This window comes from Lutjanus erythropterus, chromosome 16, assembly GCF_056507025.1.
Source record: "Lutjanus erythropterus isolate fLutEry1 chromosome 16, fLutEry1.hap2, whole genome shotgun sequence".
Taxonomy (NCBI): Eukaryota; Metazoa; Chordata; class Actinopteri; order Lutjaniformes; family Lutjanidae; genus Lutjanus; species Lutjanus erythropterus.
The window spans coordinates 20,267,249-20,286,082 of NC_139332.1; the positions used below are offsets into that span (position 1 = coordinate 20,267,249).

The 18,834-nt window shown below is 39.5% G+C and overlaps 1 protein-coding gene across 1 annotated transcript; it reads right to left on the minus strand.

Annotated features, from left to right (window-relative positions):
- Positions 1–3,328: 3,328 nt before the first annotated feature.
- On the minus strand, positions 3,329–17,825 carry rbm24a (RNA binding motif protein 24a). Its single transcript, XM_084739075.1, has 4 exons — positions 17,361–17,825; positions 15,790–15,913; positions 14,816–14,870; positions 3,329–5,993 (listed from the first exon to the last, which is right to left on the minus strand). The coding sequence occupies exons 1-4, from the start codon at positions 17,526–17,528 to the stop codon at positions 5,642–5,644; spliced, it is 699 nt and encodes a 232-aa protein (XP_084595201.1). The 5' UTR covers positions 17,529–17,825; the 3' UTR covers positions 3,329–5,641.
- Positions 17,826–18,834: the final 1,009 nt, after the last annotated feature.

The following is an 18,834-nucleotide window of genomic DNA, read 5'->3' on the forward strand; positions in this document are numbered from 1 at the left end:
GTTTTTTTTAATGGCCAAAATTGGTGCTGCAGAGGCAGAGATATTTTGACTATAAGACTTGTTTTCTTTTCACATGCTGGTTTGGTTTGACTTGAAGTGCCAGCTCAGCACAACAAGGATTTGCATCTCCATTACAACAGGGCTACCTGCTTCAAGGTGAGTCTTCTAACTGATGATGCGCTTGTCTTGAATAAAGTGGCTGTTAAACGGTGGATAAACACATTTCATCTCCTATAAATTCTTCACAGTAAAAGTCCCTCATTATTTTGTTATTTTAAATGCTTTCATCATAAAGCGGGAAAATCAGGAAATGTTGGGTTTTCATCAACAGTAACTTAACACGACGTCTATCCAGCTGACAGTGAACATGAAAAAGTAAAATAAAGCAGAGACCTCAAAGTACAAACAGCGACATGGGAGAGAAACTTAGAAGACTTAGAAGCTACAATGGTACTGAGACATCAACACACAGAGACTTTTAAAAAACCTTATTTCTCTCTGGTCTCCTGTACAGACATGTGCTGAATCTTATAACACATGCTTGTTTTAGGAAGAAAAAGGGGTCATAATGGCTTGGCCACAGTTTGCGAGATGACACTGCAACCTACAACCTGGTCCATCTTGGGCACAACTCTGTACATTATAACTGGTAATGGAAATGCAAATCAGTGCTGCATAGTTTGACTCGGTATGGCCAAATACGCCAATAGAAAAGCCCTTTAAGTTATTAGTATAGGTCAAACTCCAAAAACAATGGATCCCACCCATAATGCAACTTAATTTCATGTCTCCTGAGTTGGGAGTATTGTGATACCTTATTTTCAATTAGTTACCACCACTGCTAACTTTGTAGTCACACAAGATCATTTTTGGTTGTGTCTAGAAGGGATCTTGAGACCCACAAAAGATCTCTTGAGAGCGATCATTTTAACCCAAACCAGGATCTTTCTGTAAATGTAACCAAGTGTTTTCTGTCCCAAAACCTATCCACATATTACCCACAGCAGTGTTACATTACAAAACATAACGGGTTTGTGCAACATGCAACATGAAGAAACAATGCATAAAAATTCTTGCAAGAGTTTTGTAAGTCAAGGGTTCCCTTTTAGACACAAACAACATTTTTATGAATGTAGTCCTGCAGTAGAGAGATGATAAGAGAGAGAAATGTGGAATTAGATGCTAGTGAACTGATCCTGGGTGACCTTTAGGTCTCATCAGAGCTCTACCATACTACATCATCAGTTTTAATAAAGTAACAGCTTTAATTTTATGACATCATGAGGTCAGATGTTATGATGGCTGCTGATTTCACCCATAAGGCCTTGCTGCACCCATGCTGTGTCATGATCACCCACCTACAGTATGTGTCCAGTTTCATGTTTCACCAGGGACCAAAATACTCCCCGGAGTCGAACAGAGGAAGGCAGAGACACGGCAGCACACTCTTTATAACATGACTTATTGATTAGAGAGCAGATGAATGATTGATAACCTGAGTCCTGAGAGACTTTATTATGTCAACTGTGGGTGTGACTGTAACATGAGTGTTTCAGATAACATCTTCTCAAGATGGTTTCACAGTGACAAGGTGCAGAGCAGCATCTGGCAGGTGTGATGTGCTGGTCACCTCACAGGAAGAGAAATTAGACACACACATATTCAAATTCACAAAAATGGGTTGTCTCTAGATGGGAACCCCAGACCTGTAAAAGATCTTATGAGAATGATCATTTTAACCTAAACCATGATCTCTCAACAATCCTAAATGTTTTATGTCCCTAAACCTACACAGATCATAACTATGGGGGTATCATATTATAAGACATAATTAGTTTGTACAACTTGTACAACGTGAACAGTCGCACGTTTAAATCTTGCAAGAGTTTCAAAAGTCTGGGGTTTCCATCTAGACACAACCACAAATACATGCAGCCTATGGAGCCCCAGAGTGTTCAATATGTAGACTAATTATGAAATAAATAATGTTTCACAAGAGTTTATTTTTATTATATCAAATGACCTTTTCAAAAGTATTCTGTAATAATAGTATTCTGTCTCACTGACAATTTAATTTTATGTCACTTTTTATTTCATCATATCCCTTTCGTGCTAGTGGCCTTTCATTCAGTCACATGCTACCTGCATCTTAAGCTAGTGAGCTCAAGACATGCTACCATATTTATCCACTTAGCTTAAGCAATATTGTCAGTATTGTCCTGAATCAACCATCTAGCTCCTGCTGTAAATAATAAGCTGTAAATAATAAGTACACAAAACAGTGAATCTGCTGTTATTTAGCTTTACAAAGCTGCACATGCTACCCACCTAGCTGGCTAACTAGCTTGGCTGGGCTGTGAGCTTGCAAGTTTCAAAGTGACTGAAACAATGGTAGCACCTAATGCTAGCTAGTTGACACATGGTTAACTTAGCCATGTTTTGATTAAAAAAAAAAAGCCACAGAACCCAGATCAGTGCATAAAGATAGAATTTCTCTGTGGTTACTAGTCACTTGTTGCTAACACTCGCTCTTCACTTAATCCAGGTTCACAATACAGCCTAGCTAGTTAGCTGGCTAGGTAGGTAACATCAGCAGCCTTGTTAAGATAAATAAAGGGAGAGATGTAGTTACCGTCTTGGTGTGTTGTGTTTAATTTTGACAACTTGTTGTTACTTGATTCAGAATTCTTTAGACATAGTTGGTTGGTTCTCTAGCTAACAGGAGCTAACTGGCTAAATTTGGTAGCCTTTGTTGAGCTTGCTAGCTTTAAGAGGCAGATTGTCTGAAAGGTGAGGGGTTGGTGACAATACCACTGTCATGAAAAGTAACATTCAGAAATAAAGTTTTCATTAAGTGACAATATGAAATATCTATAGGCCTACTGAAATAAAAGATAATATCCAGTAAAACTGTTGGACTACTTTGAAAACAAGAATGATGAAATAACATTTCATTACAGTGAGCTGAGGTTTAATAATTTTCTTCAATTTCTTAGCACATCTTTGGTTCATTTTTATGTTTACACAAATTGTGTATGATTTATGATTATCTACTTTTACTTCACTATTTATTTTGTGTTTGTTCAATTACTGAACACTTCCAGAAATAGCAGGCAAAAAGGAAATAATTATAATTGATAGCTGTATGTACAGAAGGATGAAATAGGCTACATATGTAGGGAGATCACACAAATGTGTCCTGGAATGGGTCAAACAGCTCCTGGATATGTGTAAAAAGATCATATATGACACATGTTTCACATTCAAATAACCTGACATGGAACTTCAGTTTAAATCCACTCTTCATGAAAAGAAAATGTCACCAAGCTTTTTAAATATAGAACATTTTATTCCAATTTTGAGTAAATGGTGATGAAATTATGAAGTAAAGGTTTTAATATCAACAGGACCTTTGCATTTAAATAGTAACACTTTACATGCCTTCATCCAGTGACAATGAAAAGCTTCCTTAAAAAGTTTTTTTGTCATTTATTTTTCATATTTCCCTTGTAAGAAATAGTTCAAGTATAAAAATTCCCAACAGTGTAAAATAGCCCATCTGATGAATATTAAGCAAAAGAAGCACAGCTACTGAAACCTCGACGACGACTATACATTCTAGTGGAGAAAGCAGCATTTTTGCTTGTTTTTTGTGAAAATTATTATTATTTTTTCCTCTTGTCTCTAAACACAGAAGAGGCAGAGTACAATCTGCATGCAAACAGGCCTGCATTTAAATAAAGGTTCTTCCCTACAAAAGGCATGAAGCTAATATTTAATGTCATGTTCTAGAGAATCAAAAAAAAAAAAAAGATAAAAAATAAAAGTACAGTGCACATAACAGTATCTTAAATAACTCCTACATCAACATTTTTGGTTGAGTATGTTAATAATAATAATATTAATAATAATAATAATATTACTAAAACTAATCAATAACTTATATATGCCTTGAGATGAGTACATAATGATATTAATACAGTACCGCCACTAAGTCTCTACTCTCAGAGCGTCAACATAGTCAACCCTCAAAAATAAATATCTTAAATAGTAGATTTCTCTCTTTTTTTCAGTTTTTTTCTCTTAAATAGCAGTAAAAATTTAAGGCACACAGACCAACATTAACGTCAAAGAGTCAGACCCCCGTCCTCTCCACCCCACCTGGTGTTCTTGACAGACATGAGGCAGGCCAGTTGTCGGGGTGGCTTTGGTGAAAGTGTGTGTGTGTTTGTGAGTGTGTACCTGACACCAGACTACAGCAGCACAGAGGTGGAAGTGCTGACAGCTGCAGGGCTGAATGACAGAGCCCCCCCCTCTGCTGTGGGGGGCTCTGTGCTGGGTGGGTGGGGGGGGGGGGGTGTGAAGTTGGTTCCCAAATGGGCCCGGCCGGGGATTAAAATGTGACAGCTCAACAAACGAGCACAAGTGATGCGTTCTTTCCAGAGTGATCTGTCTGTGTGGCGCTGGAGCGGCTCTGTCCACCCCCACCAGCAGCTGCTCTCTGCCTCTTTCTTTCTGTCTCTTTTTCTTTCTGTCCATCCCAGAGCCACAGAGAAACACACAACTGTGCTGCCTTTGTCTTTCGACTGCTATGTGTGCAACTCTGGATGCATGTGTCGGTGTCCGTGTGTGAGTGAAACATGTGGAAAAAGCGACTGATTTAGTGTTTCTCATTGTCTGAAGCCGTGTTCAACCTCTCTCCTTTTGTCAGTGCGTTTGTTTTGTTTGCCAAGTCCCTCTTTAGTCCAAGAATCAAGTCAGAGTTGATGACATTTTCAGTTTTTTGTGTCTTTTCTTTGTTGTTTTGTCTCCTGGTGATTCGTTTGCTTTGCATAGGTCAAGAGGTCGAGACACAGAGTAAAAAAAAAGGGACATTCAGCATCAGGAAGATAAAAAGGTAGTTCCTCAAATATGTGTGACAGTTACGACTCTTCAACTTCCTGACAGAGGTCACATAATAATAGCTAATAACACATTGGAAACGGTTCCATTTCCCTGATTATCAGAAAATATTAACTCCAAAAAATGCACTTGAAAAGACAAAAAGAACAAGAAGAGCCCCCAAAGTGTAACGATAACAATAATAAATATAAATGTTATGAGGGCATCAAATAACCAAAAACACTTGTGGAAAACCACAAGTGAAAAATAAAAGAGTACAGTTTCCTAAACTAACGTTAAAGACAGCAATAGGACTTAAAGGCTTAGTTCAACACCTATACCAACCACAGGGATTAGTTCCTGCATTTCTTCTCTAGAAATAATAAGTACTCTACTACAATGATAATAGTAATGATAATAATAATAGTAATAACAACAACAATAATAATAGTAAATCACTTTCCATTATTTGTTCTGCGACTTTTTTTCATTTTCTCATTTTTTTTGGTTGAAGCACAGCAAGTTGGAAAGTTACTGTAAAAAGTTCCCACCTCACCATCATCATCACTACCACCACCATCATCACCACCATCATCATCATCACCTTTTTAAAGCAACTCAGTCTCTGAGTCGCTCACACGCCCCCCCCTTAAGGCCACTCCCTCTTTCTTTTCCTTTGCTGCTCCTTCTCTTGACCGATCAGCGGTGGCCGGGGGCGGGCCTCCTCCTCGCTCTGCGTGTCCAGTGGTTGCAGTGGCTGCTATTGCATGCGGTCAGCTTGCAGCTGCTGAGGCTGGTACTGACCGAAGGCTGCAGCTGCAGCGGCGGCCGAGCCTGGGGCAGCGGTGGCTAAAGGCTGCTGGACTGCGTAGCCATAGCCGGCAGTAGCCACGTAGCCTGCGGCGGCAGGGGATGCAGCGTAGGGATACTGCTCGTATGCAGCGGCGGCTGCAGCGCTGGCTGCGGCTGCAGAATACTGCGCATAGGCAGCTCCGGTGTAGTCGATGTAAGGGGAAGATGCGGTGGCAGGTGCGGTGGCTGCAGGTTGCACGTGAGGGATGACCACACTAGGCTGTACGAAGGCCTGAGGGTACACATAGTGGGCCGGGATGCTGTGAAATAAAAAAAAAAAAACGTGACAGGTTAGTTTGATTCAGCCAGTCTGAGAGTGACAGCACCCACCCTAACACCCAAACTCCATCACACTGCGGCCAAGCGCCCTCCCACCACCCGCCACCCCGCCCCAGTCCAATCCACCAGTCAAGAACACCAAGGAAATGTCTGCTAGTAGGGATTAGAACAAGATAGGGTTGCCAAAATAGAAATCTCTCTGTGAAAAGAAGACTGGAAGGTGAGGAAAACTTTGAACACCCAGAGGTGTTTGACCTCTGGGGCACTCAAATCTACTGAAAAATCAGTATTAATATATGTGGAGGAGGTGATGATGTTATCTTCTCTATGGGAGACCCCAGGTGGTAACAGTTTATAACAACCATCATTGATAAAGGGTAAATTGATAGTTACTTAATTCAAAGTTAATAGTTATTTTATTGTTAACTAACATTCAAATAATGTTTATACATGCTTTCTAAGAGTTATTTAGTCATTTTAAACTTTATTGAGATTGGTCAGTGGCCCTATGCTTCAGACTATGGTGCTGTAGGTAGTAGGTCCCCATCTACTGTCAGGCACAGAACTTCTAGGGTATGTTTAGGAAAATATCATGCTTTTGGTTAAGTTTGGTTGGTTGATTTTTGGAAACTCATTGAAGTGAAAGTGAATACTCGTTTATATTTTTTAATATTTTAAATTAAAATCATTTAATTTTTTGGGGCACCCCTATAGCTCAGTTGGTAGGGTATGTGCCCCATGTATTGAGGCTGTTGGTCCTCTGCAGCAGCCGCTGGTTCAACTCCCACCTGCGGCCCATTTTCTGTGTGTCATCCCCTCTCTCTCTGCCCCCTTTCCTGTCATGTCTTCAGCTCTCCTATGATTAAAGGCAAAAAGCCCAAAAAATAATCTAAAAAAAATAATAAAAAGAATCATTTAATTTTCAAGCACTAAAATTATCACAAATAAAGTTCACAACTCCCTGTCAGCATTTTGAAAAAAATATAATTGTTTTTGAGCTTTTAAAAAGCTTTTAAAAAAGATCCAAGTTTATCTACAGAATTAAACTAAATTATGTCAAGTAAAAATTATGGGTAGCAAAACTTTTTTTTAAGTTTAATTCAAAAGTTTGAGTTGGAGTCAAAACTCAAAAATCTATGGTAGTTTTTAAATGTAGAGTTGTTTTTACAGTGTACTTATGTTATATTACACCAACAAATATAACATAATAAATTATAGCATTACTAATACAATTAATAAATTACCATTTATTAATTATGACTATTATACAGCGTTACCCAACAGGTTTCATACTTTCTGTTTTGGTCAGTTTTGAGTTTGTGGTCATGGAGACAGAGCCTCAGAGCTGCAGAGCTACAGAGTTGCAGAGGGAGGTGAGATGAAAAGAAAAAGTTTGGGCTCTGTAACCTGCGGCTTGTTTGTCCGTCACATGTGGATTTGGCTCTGGAGCCTGCTGCAGGGCGAGCAGGGTGGGGGAGGAGAGGGAGGGCAGGCTTACAGTGCCGGGGGCAGGGGGGTGCGGACAGAGGAGATGAGCCCAGGGAAGCATTGTGAAAATGTCACTGCCACTTTGACAGCTGGACAGTTTTCAAAAAGGGGACGCTGCTGGCCATTTCCCCCTCTGTGTTGGGACAAAGAGCCGGGGAGGCAGCGGGGGGAGCAGGGACTAGGCTCCGCACCCAGAGGGATGTTTCGATTAAATAAACAATTATGAACAATGAGCACATTCTGCCCTCCATGACATAGCCTTATCCCGCCCCCCCAGACTCTATAAGGTCTGGAAACTCAGTCGGACAGCAAGCGAGAGGGGAGCTTTGAAATTTACACTAGTGGTGCAGAGAAGCATCAACTTTTGACTGAAGGTGGAAGCAAGAGGAAAAAACTTGAAAGCTTTTAGATGTTGTGTGAATCTGAGTTTTGATGTCCTGAAAAAAAAAAAGCCTCCCTCCACGTTAGAGATAAAAGAAGAGTCAAATTCAATTCAAATGGAATAAGAAGCATCAGGCTCAACAGAAACGATTTGATATCTGTTGCATAGGGCTCCGACATGAGTTTGAAAGAGGGCGGCTCAAAATCTGTTGAAAGAAAATCAGGAAACCAAATATAATCAGCTGAGTCTGCGTAAATGAACATCAGGTGGTCACTTTTTTTGAGTCTGGATCCGGAAGGTTGAAAGGCAGGATCTATCGTGGCAACCCTATTGTCAGCACTCCATTATCCAATCCAACCCACATCTCAACCGAAAACAGTGCGCCAGGAGAAAAACAGGAAAAACAAAACAAGAGCAAGGCGTCAGAGAGGAAGAAATATGTAAAAATAGTCCACCTTGACCAGACTGATTACAGAAACAACGACAACAACAAGGGCACAGCACAATCACTCGACTGAAAAGACACGAAAAAGAAAAGGGAAGGTGTAAACTGTATGTAGAGGTTTGGTGTGGCTGCCAGTGAAGGGCAAAGGTCAGTGTTTTCACTGTTGGATACCTCAATCTAAACACATAAAATGGTGCACAGTAACAAAACGTTTGCATTGAACACTTGAACACGTTACTGTAATTGGAAAATGCTCAGAATCTGCACTTTTATCATCATGTGACACTGAAACTCTCGTTTCAAAGCAGCACTAATGAATCGCAGCAGGGTGAGGCAGGATTCCAGGATGATTTCAGACAATGCCATCATCTCTAAATCTGGCTGAATACTAAACTCCCACACAGAACAGCAGAGAGACATTTCCTGTTTGTTATCCGAAGTTAAAAGTGAAATCAATGAATTATTCTCCACCATCAGAATGGAAGGAAACTCCTCATACTGGAGGTGTATGACGCACTGACTGGACTTTTTCCAATATGTAATAAAAAGGCTGATTAGTCTTATTGGTCTAACGCCAAAATACACTTACACATTGTTCTGGTTTTCTTACACAAACCAAATGCAGGCTGGTTCATAAATTAACTTCAACTTACAATGTGAGAAAATGGCATATTATTTTTTGTAATTTAACTATAAAACAGTTACCTATTAAGCTTTGTTCACAAATCAAATAAAATGTGGCGAACCAACAACAGACTATGAGGATTATTGGGACAGGTTTTAACATTTCTTGTTAGTGCCAAATCATGAATCACAAATATTCCAGGTTCTGGTACTTTATTGCAATCTGTGTGTGCAGATGCATACTTTTTAATATTTAAAATACTTCCACTGCATGGTACCACTCAGCTTGTTTCAACTTGTGATGTGAAAACACTGCAACACATCAAAGTAAGGTCACATATTGAGAGTGTGGTTGATTTAGAGGGAGTGAGTGGCAGAGACGGTGAATGTGTGCTGAGCAGTGAAGTTGTCCATCTGGCAGTAAATGTACAGTGTACGCTTCAGTTTGTCAGTGAATAAAGGGTCCACATTCTCAAAAGCAAGGTGCGGTTCCTGATTCCCATTTGTTGGATTAGCATTGTTGGGACAATCTAACATGGCAGACAAGCCATGAGACAAGAGACAAGACAAGAGACAAGCTACCCAGTGTGCATAGCCAACAAAGCTAGTTGGGGGTCTTTGTTGCTAAACTAGGGGACCGGTGTAAATAGCCGAACAGACATCCAAATCAATCTCGGGGCATGCAGTTAGAAAGACGAGGTTACCAGATTCCTGTAGGTCGCTCCACATCTCTGCTTGAGGCTACCAGCACGAGCTGCTAGTAGAACTATTATAAAGAACTAGATAGTGAATGCAAAGATGGTGCCCATTCAGTCCAGTGAGAATTACTCACCCGGCACATAAGCAAAGAAAGCTTTCTAGCTTCCAGGTTTACTTCCTGGATATATGGCCCACGGAGTTCCTGCTCGGCCTGTAGGCTTTACATTGTGATGACTCCATGGAAAAAATGTAAATTACCTTATCTGCAGTTAAAAGTGTCCTGTCACATTTTTACAGATGTCTCTTTTATAATGGTAACTTATGGGGGAAATGCTTTTTGGGCCATAGAGGAATTTTTCACTGCAATAACATGAGTAGCCACTGGAGGCAAGTCTGAGTGACAGTGTTTTAAAAGGGAAGAAGAATATGTGGAATAAAAAAAAAAAAGATGATATGTCAACTTCTGCTGATATTTTTTAATCTAAAAAACTGTCCGTTGTGAGTCAGACTGTTATAAAAGTGAGATGTTAAATTGCTGGAGTTCTCTTTGGATAGAGCTGCTGGGATTTTATGTCCTTTCAATCTAAAGAGGTCATGACTCTGCATAAATGACATTAAAGAAACATCTAACATTCCCTCAAACTTTCAGTTGTACTATTTAAACCACAGCTACTGTATGTGATTGATTGAAGAGGCTGCAGCTCAGACACTAACTATTTTTTGACTGTCTAACATTTTCTACTTCCAGTGGTATGTACCCATCTCTGCTGCGACTGAAATATAACTCCTCGCTCCGTGCACTTTGAGGTGTAACTCAGTCACCTCTGATTCCCAACCACCACTGAATCTATAGGATAGTCGGGTAGACAAACACACAGTCAGACAGACACACACACACACGGAATAAACAGAAGTTTTGGCCCTGGGAAGAAAAGCTCTGGGTATGCCCCTCTTTTCCCTGGAGGTAGTCATAAAATAAGAAAATCAAAAATATTCCAGTAACTGTGTATTTACTCGTGAACCCATGCTGGTACCTATGGTATGACGACTTGTTCTGTGTGTGTGTGTGTGTGCGCGTCTTTACTGGAATGTTGTGTTCACACAACCCAGCAGTCATTAAAGTTCAAGGCTAAATAAAGGTTCCCTGCCATCATGCATAACGGTCTGCTGAGGGAGAGCGCACGAGTGAGGTGAGAGGATCTGATGTGTGTTTGTGCTCGGTGATAGTGTGAGTCTGTGCACCAAGTGTGAGAGGTCAGCAGTACACACACCTGTCCTGTTTCAATAGAGCTGTTCGTAAGACTTTTGTTATTATGATGACACACAGAAGGACCTGTTGCCTAGTTTAACTTTAAGTACAACAAGACCTGAGCCCTAATCAGCTACTTGGATCAGATTAGTTTGTGTGCATCCTTCGCTAATCGCTATTTATTATTAACAACAAAACTACCGACCAAGTGCAAAACCAAAACCAAGTCTTAATCTAATCTGTAATCTTGATTAGATTATAGGTAGTATAATCAAATCAAGATTACAGATTAGATTAAGAAAGATTCATAAGTGCAGTCAAAGTAATCCTGACAGAAATGCAAAATTTGAAACCTGCTGTCACAATTCAGTTTGTTTTGGTTTCTGAGCAGTTTGAGGATGTCTGAGGGTGATTAGCAACAAATAAAAAACAGCACATTTCCATACTGCATGTAGCTGTTGGTATCATATCTTCTTCTAGTTAATCTTTTAGACAAAATATTATACACCTTTTCCTCTCCTTTGTTTAATTTTTTTTAGCAACATATTGTCATTGAATTTCTGCTATGAGAAGTACCTACAACATAATGTACTGTAGAATCAGAGGAGCCCTTTGACCCACCTTTCTCTTATCTATGATGCCAGTGCAATTTGACAAATTGAATTTTAGCTGATTAAGCTGTTAGGATGGAAACTTTGTTACTAAAATAAGTTAAAGTGACCAACAACATGCCTGATGCTTTGGTACCCTTCCTTCAGCAGCCTTTTCTAACTTACATATCAAAATCAACGGCCTAGAGGATGTTGTTTGCTTTACAGGTTTAAACCAGGCTTATGAATTGCGATTTTGGGCTTCCATTTGAGTTTCCACCTCAAGCAAACTTTCAGTTTTAGTTTGTTTATATAATACAAACTGTCAAACCTGAGCATACATGACTTTGGACTTTGAAATGAAAGACACAATTAAATTCAGTTGATGAATTTGTCCTTGCGTCATTACAGTCACAGTTGTATCCTCCACTTATCAGTCTGTCCCACTGATTGTGTTAAGATGGACAACGTGTCTCTGCTTCCTCCCACTGTCCAAAAATGAGGCCAGAATATCTCAGATATGAGAGCTGCCATCTTGAACTCATGACGTCATTTGGAGCGGGTGTCTCAGGCTCGGAGCTACGGTATCTATACAGCTGTTTGACTCGATCGTGAGAAGGGCTCTGCTGTCAATCACGATATTGAATCCCCCATTTATAGCATCAAATAACTCATTTAAAGCAGGCTTATCAGAAAAACAAACACTTGAACAAACACCAGCGATATTAACTAAAATAAATGACTGAAATCTTCAAGAAAAAATGTATTTGACATGTACACTGATGTTTGAGTTTGAGCCATGTTCCCCTCTGCTGACATAGTGTGGGCGGGATTTATGACCTATACTGCAACCAGCCACCAGAGGGCAATCAGGATGTTCTGGCTTCACATTTGCACATGGAGCGAACTCCTGTGTTGGGTCTTCCACATATGCTTGTGTATTGTGCAGCCCACAGAGAACACAGCCACAGTGCAGACTTCCTTCAGCTGAGCAGCTAACTTCTGGATTAGCCTCCTGCTAACCTGAATGGGAACAGCTGTGCTTCTAGACTTTTCAAATGTTATTGGACCGAACAGATTACATTTTGATAGTTAAATGAGTCATTTTGTGATGCTCAGATAATGTATCCATCATTTTACAGCTGCTTGTTTCACAGTGTAAGCTTATAGGAAAAAGCTGCTGTGCATCCTGTGATGTTGTCATTACATGTTTTGGCCCATAGACATAGTATACATAGACAGCACATTGACTGCATTGACTTGTTGTTGCCTTTTGTCAATGTCACCGCCATTTTTGTTAGATCAAGACTGACCTGTGAACAATGACATATAAACAGGGGAGCTGTGTTTTTTTCTGGATCTGTAAAAGGACTATAATGTTTATTTCTCAACCTATTTTAATGGGCGGTGTCATATTCAAGCATGGAGTAAGTTAGAAAAAAACAACTTTTTTTCTTACTCTCACTGGCCTTTGGTGTTGTCATGTTGTCCATCTTTATATACAGTCAATGATCTGTCCCTGCTGACTCTCAAATCTGGACTTGCAGATTCATAAGTGCTCAGACTTGTTTTGTACTGAGTAATTAACTTACAAATCATTTGTACGCAGCGTTCTCTCTAAATACTAATAATGAAAAAATGTAAGATGTAAGTATCTGCACATGGAAAGGCTGTGGGTTAACGTGGCCCCTGAAAGACCCACCCTGCCCCTGTTTAAATGGCCCCTGCTCTGACAGAGAGAGACACTCCCGCACCGTCACCAGACCCCCCAACACACACACACACACACACAACACTGAGCTTCATATGCGACTGCAGCGTCAGCATTCAGGGCTTTGTGTGACACAATGGGTGCACTTGTTTTCCTTAACACCACGAGCCCATGTGACGAAAGCTCGATCCAAGAGAATGAGAGAGAGACAGAGACATCCAGACATTTGTTTGTGTCACACTGGAGACTTTGGTGAGCTGAGCTGAGCTGAAAATGAGCGTGCACGTGAACGGACAAAGACACACGCACACATAAAAACACAATAAGAGCACATACTCATAGGTACCACTGAAACCAGACATATATACACAGATATATACAGATATTTCTATGACTAGAGCTCAAATAATATCTGATAGCCTTGTCATTCATTCATAAGACATCCACATCCACATTTCTGATTGGTAAATGGCGCCACATGACCACAAGACTCGCACATGTGGTGTAGAGAAGAGCAAAGAGACAGGAATGAAAGACAAGAGAGTTGTAATGAATGGACAGAGTGAACCAGCAGTAACACGGCACAGGGAGACATTTTCATAGTGAATTTGTTTGCTGCTATGTTGCGTTAATGTCAGAAATTGCTAGTAACGCTGGGAAGATGCTATAAGCACACACAAGCAGTGATGGGTTTTGTTATTTTGGGGAGATAATGTGAGGAATGGGAGGAAGGAGGTGATTGGGGAAGAAAAAAAAAACATAAAATCACACAGAAAATTCACCACTCACTCCAACAAGACAGCCAGAAAACACATCCTGTTAAACAAAACAGGTCAACCACAAGCTAAAAGCAATAAAAAAGAAAAAAAAATCAAAACAAAAAAACTTTGCTTTTCCTCAGCAAAGTTAACACGCTTCCACAAAAAAAAAAAAAAAAAGGAAAAAAAGGAAAAAGAACACCCCAAAATTTCAATCAATCCAGCAGTTTTTTTTTTTTTTCTTTTGTTTTTTTTTTTTTTTGGTCATTAAAGTAAGAAAGCACACGGTTTAGCTAACAACACCACTTCATAACCGCACACAAAGCTCTAAGTTCTATTCAAGTAAAATAAAAAACAAGGTCAAAACCCACGTACATGCATCTATAATCACCATTTTGAGAGCTTGTTTGTGTGTGTTTGAGTCTAATTCCTTTTCTCTGATCTGTGATTACGTTCGCAGAACTATTCCACAAACCAGCACAGTTAGCTTAACCGAGAGCGAGCCTGTCGGACCAGAGAAAGATAGATAACATTGAGTCAGGCTGGAAGTTTCCATCATTGTCCACTCTGCACACACAGGAGTACACACTCACACACATTTTTTACAAACAGGCAAACCTAGAAAAGGCCGTTTGACTGGCTGTATGGTGGACAAAGTTACGTACGACTTAATGTCCACCTCTAATTATCAGCCGTCAGTTATGTTTGGGGAGAAAAAAAAAGGATAAATCAGTCTGATAGTATCAATTTTCACACATTAAACTGAGAAAAGATCAAATTAAAACATATTTGAACAATTAAGTCTCTACATAAGTAATGTGGACATCTAAAGTTCATGTAGACTCATCAGTACTTACCCATAAGGCCTTTGGATGAATGCAGGGTGAATTTGGGGAACACCAAAAGTAAAACCTGCAAAATAGAAGAAATAATGAAAAAAAAAAGTTAATTTAAAGTCCTTTTTATTGTTAATTCTGCCATATGTGCAGGATGTATAGAGGATTAAAATGTCATTTCTCTCAGGTGCTGGTCTTGGTAAAGATACAAGTTTTGAAACAATATGTGTTAAAAAATATAAAGATAGAAACAAAATGCTATAAACATAATTAAATAGTAAAAAAGTATTAGGAATTTAAATATTTACAAATCAAGCAAGGAGATCAGAGGGGACATTAACAAGGCATAGATAAAAAAACACAAAAACAAAAACTATACGAGAACTGCAAAGACAACTGCATTAAAAATGCCAAAGTTCACTAATGACCTAAATAACAAGAGCTGAGTATTTATGGCCTAATAATCTCCTTACATGTTCTTGCACCTGCTGCAGCTACCTAAAAAAAACAACCGAACCCTGAGGTCAAAATCAGAAAAGATTGACTTGATTTTCTTGTTTGCTGCTTCACCAATAAAACCTCAGACTCCACACTCCCAGACGCACACTGTGGGAACAAACACACTTGCCACAGTATGATGATTAAACGCTTGATTTAGTGCTCTTAAAACTCTGCACTAAGTGGGTCAAATATGGAAACCACCTACAGCCAGATTTTGTGAAGATACTGGTTGAATGATCCTGTAATCCCAAATCGTCATTTATTATTATTGTATTTTTTTTTTCCAGTCTCCCCCTGACATTCTTGTAATTGCTTCTGTGTGCACTCTTTACCTCCCTGAAATTTTTTTTGTAAAACTCTGAATATAAGCTGCTGTCCTAAAAACAATTTCAGAAAAAAAGCCTTTAAGCAACCATATCTTCTCATGTCTGACTACAATTTTAGAAAACCAATGAAATTAAAATTTACATGTATTTTGTATTGCATTTCTTTACCTGGCTGCATCACCCGAGGTTTGGCCCCCAGGTAGGCCAGGTTGACGTTGGCCTTCCTGCCATCAATGATTGGATTGGGGTCCTTACAGGCCCGGTCTGCGGCCGAGCGGTCCGCCATCGTCACCTGACAGAGGAGGAGAAAACACATGGAGCATAAGAAAGATGTGGATGATTGAAGCAGGTGTGTAACAAGTTGACTTAACGGCACATGTTCATGTCTAAAAGTATCATAAACTGACGGAAGAGTGCATGTGTATTTGTAAGAAAGAGAGAAAACACAATTTTGGATACAAGTGTGCATGAAAATCCTCTTTCTGTGTCTCTGTCCTTCATTAACAGCAAGTATTTGGCAGCACACACACATCCATCACCGTCATGTGGATGTGTTGAAGCTATCATGGGAGCCAAGCTGAGACTGAACTGACTGAATATGGCTCCATTATCGCTCCCATTACCAAAAACAAAAAACAAAAAAAACAAACTATATCACTCTGCTCAGCCTGCATCTCTCTTTATACACTCATTGCTACACTGACCTCACCAAAAGAGTGAGTTTTAAGAAATGATGCATAAATATGATGCCGCTACAACAATAAATAGAGGATTTATGATTTATAATGCAAGTGTTTATCGTCTTTTTATCCTTTCTTTCTTTCTTTTTTGTTTTATTAAACTTAAGTTTAAGCAAACAGAATGGTTGATGGCAACAAATAAAGAGACATATCAAACTATGAATTTAATTGCACTGATTAACTTTATTTTTGCATATTATGATAAAGCCTTTGACAGCTTCAATTTAAGCAACAGTTGGAGTTAAAGTTCAGTTTAACATTTTAGAAATGTTAGATTCCACATACAAATATTTGTGCATATCAAGGATGGCTGATCAACTTCACTTCATCTACTGGTGACGTGCCAAAGTTACTTTCCACAAATTAAATAGTCTCTGAAGAAGCCAAATATGGTTTGGTGTCGAGGTTCCTTTCTAGAAGGTTCTGTCATATGTATATTTATAATTATAATAAGTCACTCTATTATGTATGCATGAATTAAACTGTCATCAAAAGAGTAATTTTAAAGCAGAAGCACTAAACCGCTGGTTGTTTTCACTGACTTGGTTTTTCTCTGTCAGGTTTAAAGACAAGTGGGAGCAAAAATGTTCCTCCAACGTTATGAGCAAAGTTGTAAACAGCTTTGTGGATGATGAAACCAGAGTAACCGCTTGAGGAAACTGCTCTGTAATATCAAGACATCATCATGCTGAGGTTTTTCTCTGCCCACCAGAGCTGTCAGTGAGAGGGGAACGTGTCAGGGCGCATACCAAAGCGCAACAAGTTGGTGGGTGCGAGATTGCAACAGAAGCCAGTAGCAGTGACAAATGTAAGCTTATCAAAACATAAACATCCCATGACTGCAGACAGATTGAAGTTAATCACGATGTTGTAACAACCATGGACTTTGACAGAGTCGTGTGATGACAGGATTTTCCTGTGCTTCATGCGTAAAAAGTGTTACATTCTGCGCAATCCTGCGTAAAACTGATAGAAGTGTCAATATGAAGCGATACTTACGAATCCATAACCCCTAGATTTGCCGGTCTGTCTGTCGGTGATGACCACAGCTTCTTCAATCTCACCAAACACCTCAAAATATTTCCTGAGACTTGAATCCGTGGTGTGGTAGGGAAGACCCCCGACAAAAATCTTCGTATAGGTCGTGTCCTTTTGCGTGGTGTGCATCGTTAGTGCAAAGTACAATAAATAGGAACAATAAAAATAAAAAGAATAGTGCAATGTCTCCTTATCAGTGATTCTTTGGATGAAGTTAAGAGAGAAAGAGAGAGATAAGCTGGCTCTGTGACTTGTTTCAGAAGAGAAAACAAAACAAAAACTCGACAAAAATGAAGCCTGGAGGTAGATTGATCTTCCGACAGTTAAAGAAGGGGAGTTATATATGGAGCGGATTGTCCCAGAGAGACCATCAGGTGTTTCCAGCTCTTCTTGGTAACTCTGCTGTCTAACTAAATAGGTTTGGGACCCATTCCTAAAAGCGCAGCTCCTAACTCCACCCAGCTCTCAGTCCATCTCTGCCCGCCCACCACCCTGCAGCAGCGCACAAACAGCTGGGAAACCTGCTGCTCACACAGTGTGAAACACTGGAGCTCCTTCACGAAAAAGATCCAGGCGGGCTGTCTTTACTAGAATCGCGTTTAATTAACCATCAGTGGCAAACAAAAACCTGATGCCACTCGGGACATATTGAGGACAGGCAAAGAGACCTGTAGTATGAATCACTATGAGAATTAATCCATCAGACTTCATGTTTGTGTGATAATCACTGCTTTATGACTGGGCTGCACTAAAAAAAGATTGATGCCACTTTACAATAAGACTACTCTTATACTTGATTCATAAAAGGGCTATAATTTGATTGTAGACACTATAAATCATTAATAAGCTGTTACAACTGATAAAAAGGGCAATAGTGACCTGTTGCTTGCCAAATAGTGAGCCCCCATTTTGTCTTCTCCATCAACCCACATTTATATATCTCAGCTAAATCACATATTTGTTCATCAGTTACTAACATTTAACCACTGTTGGCATGCCTTAATAGTCAAAAAGTTGAATTTGACATATCAAATCAGCAGATTCATACACTATGGCTTTAGCAATGTCTCTTTACCTGTTTACCATTGTCAGCATGCACCATTTTACACTTTACAATAATAACTTTCACCTTCTTCTATTTCCTAATGAAACACTATATTGTTTGCTAGCTAGCTGAAAAGTAAAAAAGTTGTATTGCTTGCAAGATAGCTAAAAAAGTTAAGAAAACACTGCATTGTTTGCTAGCTAGCTAAAAAGGTTGGTTAGCCTAGTTAGCATACTCATGATGACTCTGCAGAGAAGCCAGTTACTCAAAAGGAGCCATTTTAAAAGTTAAACCTCCTTAAGTGTAAGTTTATACTTAATACTGGATCACATTTTACACATTTTATTCTCAGAGTGTAAAGTTTTGGTGCAAGAGAATTATATGTAATGT

Coding starts and splice junctions, on each gene's coding strand:
- rbm24a (XM_084739075.1), bottom strand. CDS start 17,528: ATGCACACCACGCAAAAGGACACGACCTATACGAAGATTTTTGTCGGG. Junction 15,914..17,360: donor AATCTAGGGGTTATGGATTC/GTAAGTATCGCT, acceptor CTCCTCTGTCAG/GTGACGATGGCGGACCGCTC. Junction 14,871..15,789: donor ACCTCGGGTGATGCAGCCAG/GTAAAGAAATGC, acceptor TCTATTTTGCAG/GTTTTACTTTTGGTGTTCCC.